The sequence below is a fragment of the Dendrobates tinctorius genome, unplaced genomic scaffold (genome assembly GCF_039654945.1).
Source record: "Dendrobates tinctorius isolate UK_male_01 unplaced genomic scaffold, ASM3965494v1 ptg000010l, whole genome shotgun sequence".
Classification (NCBI taxonomy): domain Eukaryota; kingdom Metazoa; phylum Chordata; class Amphibia; order Anura; family Dendrobatidae; genus Dendrobates; species Dendrobates tinctorius.
Window position 1 is genome coordinate 10696033 of NW_027361678.1, and position 6555 is coordinate 10702587.

General features: G+C 45.8%; 1 protein-coding gene across 2 annotated transcripts in view; it reads left to right on the plus strand.

Moving 5' to 3' along the window:
* Positions 1-3564, plus strand: part of BBOF1 (basal body orientation factor 1) — a 102203-nt gene extending 98639 nt beyond the window's left edge. For both annotated transcript variants that reach the window (XM_073586776.1, XM_073586779.1), the window contains one exon: positions 3005-3564. In XM_073586776.1, coding sequence (XP_073442877.1) covers positions 3005-3128 — 124 coding nt within the window. In that variant the 3' untranslated portion in view covers positions 3129-3564. The remainder of the gene's footprint in view (positions 1-3004) is intronic.
* Positions 3565-6555: the final 2991 nt, after the last annotated feature.

Sequence of the window (6555 nt, forward strand, 5' to 3'; positions counted from 1 at the left end):
GGTTCCTCCCCCCTGTCAGAGGGTGGGCTAATAATCTCCACCCTTTAGCTCCCTGCAGAACTTATTCCCAATATCTAAGAAAGGGGGTAACTTTCTCCAGGATGATCGGATCAGGACACGAGAGGTACCAGTGAATGCGGTTTGTTTTGCCGGTCGTGTGGAGAGCAAACAAGGCCCCATTGGGTCGCTGTGGAGGGCCAATCTCTATATCTCAGGTCCCAGAGCCCTCACTGACTCAGGAGTCGCACTGTCACGCGGATATTTTTTATGTGTCTGTAACTTGAAAGGTGTGCTCATAATCCATGATCCTAGGATGTAGTCGGAGTGGCTGAGAGAGACAATAGATGTGTATTTCTGTGTCCAGCTGACAGGTATATTCTAATTGAAGCCCCCAGGCACCTTCATGCCCCATGCTGGCGTGGCTCCTACTCAAGCTTTGAAGTTCTGTTTTGGCCTTATCTCATTATCATACTAAAAGACCTTGCCATTCAACATTGGAGCACTAAATCCTGCTTTCTTCAATATGCTTACAGGCTATGGGGGTTAGGAGCAGTTAGCTGTCAGACAAACTGGCGTCACTGGGACAGGCCAAGCTCAGACATGAGGCGAGCATTATGCCCCATATCCAAGATGGCGGCTGCTCCTTCATCACAGTGAACAACACCGAGATCCACTGGTCCTTCGTCCAACATAGATGCTTATTCGCCATGCAAGACAATGATGGCTGTGCCTGGTGGTGGTGTCAGATACTTCGCAAGTGGTTTATCATGCAGACCACGCTGATGTAAAATGTTTCAAATGGTCGGACGTGACACTTGGGCGACTCTCACCTCCCTTAAATGTGCCTGGAGTTGTGTGGCATTTATCGTCTAATTCCGAAGGACACTGTTCACAATAAAGTGGCCATCAGTGTAGGATGTGGCCAAAGGATGTCCAGTTCTCTCTGCCTTTCTGTGACTCCAGTATCTCTGTTGTAACCTACTGATGACACTGACTCTCAACTCAGGGGCCACTTCCGTCTGAGAACATCCTACATGAAGCCTAACAATGTCGGGTACTGGTGATCAATTTTTAGGTGTCGTCTTGGTCTCATGATTTCACAATGTGAACAGAGTGATGTGGGGATAGTTTAATACCAATTCTAATTGGCCCCTGAAATTTATTGGCCGATTCATGGATCCAACACCTGTTGTGAATTTAGCAAGAAAGCTCCTTGTTAGAGAACAGCAAGTTGTGCAAAAAGTCCTGAGACACTGAAAAGTTGTACATGTGTATTCAGAAGTTTGAGTCGTCCTATTAAGTTCACCTGAAAAGCATTAGAGTGCATCTTGGTTCATCATTAAATTTCGCCTGAAAGTCAAATATCCCTTATTTTTTGTGAGTGATGTACATTTCAATATAAAACACCCCTCATACGATTGTCATGACAGCCAGTGGTCTGCTGCTGATCCCAATGCTGGTCATTACGATCCTACTGTTAGCAATGACCCGGGGCTGGCATTCATTAAAGATAGCGATTTTATCCTTTTTTGCTGTACATAGCAGTGCTGAAGTTTAACTTTTTTTTGCCGTTTCAGCATACTAGGATTTTTCCAGCCATTTTCCAGTGCACTATGTGGTAGATCGAATGTTGTCATTGAAAAGTACAACTCGTTCCACGAAAAAACAAGCCCTTATATGGCTATAGTGACAGAAAAAAAAAGTTATGGCACTTGGAAGAAGGGAAGGAAAAAAAAACAAAACGGCCAAAGCATGAAGGGTTTAAGTCTTGTGTATATTTAATAAAGAATGATGTTTGTCTGATACATGATGGAAAGAGTCATTGCTATTTGCAGGATTTTATGATTTATACTGACTGTCACAATTAAGGCCAAATAGGTTACTATTTAAAAACATTAAGAATCAACTGCACTTCCGGATTGTCCTGGCTGTGGACTCTTGTTTCCTCTCATCCTCAGCAGCTGTGATCATGGCTATAGACTTTTGCTTCTTCCTCTGCGCAGAAGCTGTGATTCCAGCGGTGCTGGCTGTAAACTTTTTCTTCCTTTCCTCCTCTACAGCTGTGCACACGAGTGTCCTGGCTTGTAGACTTTTGCTTCCTGCTCTGCAGCTATGCTCATGGCTGTCCTGGCTGGAGACTTTAGCTTCCTCCTCAGCAGGTGTGCTCACGGCGGTCCTGGCTGTAGACTTTTGCTTCCTCCTCTGCGCAGAAGCTGTGATTCCAGCGGTGCTGGCTGTAAACTTTTTCTTCCTTTCCTCCTCTACAGCTGTGCACACGAGTGTCCTGGCTTGTAGACTTTTGCTTCCTGCTCTGCAGCTATGCTCATGGCTGTCCTGGCTGGAGACTTTAGCTTCCTCCTCAGCAGGTGTGCTCACGGCGGTCCTGGCTGTAGACTTTTGCTTCCTCCTCTGCGCAGAAGCTGTGATTCCAGCGGTGCTGGCTGTAAACTTTTTCTTCCTTTCCTCCTCTACAGCTGTGCACACGAGTGTCCTGGCTTGTAGACTTTTGCTTCCTGCTCTGCAGCTATGCTCATGGCTGTCCTGGTTGGAGACTTTAGCTTCCTCCTCAGCAGGTGTGCTCACGGCGGTCCTGGCTGTAGACTTTTGCTTCCTCCTCTGCGCAGCAGCTGTGATTACTGCTTTCCTGGCTGTAGCCTTTTGGTTACTCCTTGCTCAGGAGCTGTGATCACGACTGTCCTGTCTGTAGACTCTTTTGCTTCCTCACCTGCTCAGCAGCTGTAATCCCGGCTGTAGACTCTCTTGCTTCCTCCTTGCACAGGTGCTGTGGTATGCGCCGTCCACATTCCTATTCGGTCAGACACAGCCATTATATTATCAGCAGAAGAAATTTATTTTTTTTAAGATCCAATTATGAAACTTACAATTAAAATATGTTCATGCAGCAACCCCTCTAAGGAGACAGCAGCATCATATAATATTCATATCATATCTCACTGACAAATCCATCACATGACCATGGCCTAACAACTTGTCCTTCCTTCAGGTCACCTGGAGCATCAGAGGAGCGAAGACACTCAATCTTTCTAACTCAACCAATTTCTGGAGAGTTGGCGTCTGGCGTAAAGCTGCCCGACATCCATAAGACGAGATGTCCGATCCTTGGCTGAATGTCTCTGCGTTGTGTCAGCTGTCATGTACTGCTCGCACAGAAGAATAAATGCATCTCCTCTAAATCATCTGCTTAGTATGTGGTACAGTAATACGCAGGGCACACTGTCAGCCGCCATGTGTCTGTCGCGCCATCATTGTGTACACCCGAGCAAGGCATTGTCCCCATTCTCGATAGATTGGGGCTCGTGCACTTTAGTAAGACACATAAGTAAGACACGAACGCCCACCAAACTTATTGTGACCATAGGCTCCAGTAGGTGTTGGCAGAGCAGACACGCCCTTCCGCAAGGAAGCCAAAAAAATCCGTTCCATGTCCTTGTATACGGGGGGGGCATTATTACCCCTCGGATCCACGGTCCTATATTCAGCGCACTTTTTACAGGCATTGATCTATTTTTTATAACGAAGTGGCTATTAAAGGATTTTCATGTATATTCTGCCATTATACCTGCACAGGGAGGACATTCTTAATTTCATCAAGCTGCAAGCTATGGCCCACTCTGGAGGGAAAGTGGGGTCCAACCCCTCCCCCAGCCTCCAGAGGAGGGAAAGGGGGGGGCAACCCCTGTCCCAGCCCACAGAGGGGGGAAGGGGGGGGTGGCCAACCCGTCCCGGCACATGGGGATGATGAGCACAGACCTTGATGTACTGTGGGGAAAATATGAATTTGATAGACTGCCGATTTTGCAAGTTTTTCCACCTGCAATGAATGGAGAGGTCAAATTTTTAATCGTAGGTACACGTCGCCTGTGAGACACTCTAAAAATAAACAAAAAAACAAAGTCACATTGTATGATTTTTACATAATTAAATTGCATTTTATTGCAGGAAATAAGTATTTTATCAATCGACCAACCAGCAAGAATTCTGGCTCTCACAGACCTGTTAGTTTTTCTTTAAGAAGCCCTCGTACTCTGTACTCATTACCTGTATTAATTGCACCCGATTGAATTTGTTACCTGTATAAAAGGCACCTGTCCACAGACTCAAATCACACTCCAACCTATCCATCATGGCCAAGACCAAAGAGCTGTCTAAGGACACCAGGGGCAAAATTGTAGACGTGCACAAGGCTGAGCTGGGTTAGAGTACAATGGGCAAGCAGCTTGGTGAGAAGGAAACAACTGTTGGCACAATTATTAGAAAATGGAAGAAACACAAGGTGCCTGTCAATCTTTTTTTTTTAAACCAGTTATTTTTATTTAGGTTTCAAAAGATTTTAAACAATAAACAGTGGATATCAATATACATGTAACAATTCACATATCTTGTAGTAATACAATCAAAGCCATCCCCCCCCTCCCCCAATACTCCTTATGCCGGGTATACTTGAGAGTCTTAGCAATCATATCACTGCCATCCAGGCGGACCATATTTTTTCGAAAGTTCTTTCACCATGCCTACGCCTGTAAATGCTTTCCTCTAAATGCATTACCGTACGTGTCTGAGCAATATATTCCCTCCTAGTGGGGGGTTCCGAATCCTTCCATTTTCGTGCTATTAGTTTGCGTGCCACATACAGCGACCTCGCTATTGCCACTTTGTAATGTTCTGAGACAGGTATCCCATCCACCTCCCCCAAAACACACAGCACTGGATTCCTGTCGAGCGTACATGCATAAGCTCTCTCAATTTTGCTGATAACGACCAGCCAGTATGCCACCAGCCGCGGACACGACCATAGCATGTGTAACAGTCCGGCCTGGTCTGTGCCACATCTAGGGCAGCTAGAGTCTCCCCTCAAGCCCGCCTTGAATAGGACCAGCGGTGTTTTGTATGTTCTATGTATTACATATAATTGGGAGAGCCGTGCCTGCTCGCTTAGAGAGATCTTCGGGACATATTCAATCATATTCATATCCCTCCCTTCATACACACAAAGTCTAGTACAATGTCGCCCTGAACCGTCATGGCTCCCAATCTACACTGTGCCCTCCAAGCATGTCGAAGCATATAGTATTGAAACCCCCATACCGAAGGCAAATCAAATTCCTCTCTCAATGTCTCAAAGGTCTTCAGGTCCGTTCCACTCTGCAGCTGGCACACATATCTCACTCCTTTCGCCTTCCAATTGCCCATTTGACGCAGTTTATTAAGTTCCGGCAGATGCTCATTGTCCCACACCGGTGAGTACCTAGTCAGCTCATCCACCCCTTTGATCCTTTTAATGGTGTCCCATACCTTCTGAATCATGCCTATGGTAGGATATAGTGCTCCCAGTTTCTTAAAGGTACCATCCTCTAGACCCTGGATAAGTGGGCGTCTCCCCGTCACATGTACCAGCACCCGGTGAGCTGCTCCTCCACAATCGAGCTCTCTCTGCCAATCTTGATTGGTCTGGGGCTCCATGCAAGATTTTGTCTTGTGGGGTAAGGAGGATTCTGAGAAAGTCAGGAATCAATCCAGAACTACATCGGAGGACATGGTCAATGACCTCATACCACAGTCTCAAAAATTAACATTAGTAACACACTACGCTGTCATGGATTAAAAACCTGCAGGGCAAACAAGGTCCCCCGGCTCACACCAGCACATGTCCAGGCCTGTTTGAAGTTGGCCAATGACCATCTGGATGACCCATAGGAGGCATGGGAGAAGGTCTCGTGGTCAGATGAGATCAAAATAGAACTTTTTGGTATCAACGCCACTTACCGTGCTTGCAGGAAGTAGGAGTTCAACCCCAAGAACACCGCCCCAACTGTGAAGCATGGTGGAGGAAACATCATACTTTGGGGGTGCTTTTCTGCAAAGTTGACAGGACAACTGCACCGTAATGAAGGGACGATGGCTGGGGTCAGGTGTTGCAAGATTTTGGCTAACAACCTCCTTCCCTCAGTAAGAGCATTTAAGATGGGTCATGACTGGTTCTTCCAGCATGACACTCACCAGAAGCACACGGCCAGGGAAACGAAGGAGTGGCTTCGTAAAAAGAGTTTCAAGGTCCTGGAGTGGCTTAAGCAGTCTCCGGCCCAGAACTCAATAGAAAATCTTTGGAGGGAGCTGAAACTCAATGTTGCCCAGCGTCAGCCCTGAAATGTGAAAGATCTGGAGAACTTCTGTATGGAGGAGGGGTCCAATATCCCTGCTGCAGTGTGTGCAAACTGGGTCAATAACTACAGGAAACATCTGACCTCTAATTACAAATAAAGGTTTCTGTACCAAATATTAAGTTCTGTTTTTATATTGTATAAAATAATTAATTTGCATTTTATTGCATGAAATAAAGTATGTAAAAAAAAATCATACAATATGATTTTATTTTTAGATTGTCTCACAGGTGAAGTGTACCTAGGATAAAAATTACAGACCTCTCCATTCTTTGTAGGTGGGAAAACTTGCAAAACCAGCAGTGTATCCATCCCCATTGTTATACATAGGAAATAAAGAGAAGTAGCCTCGCAGAGTAATGTGTACAAACAAAGC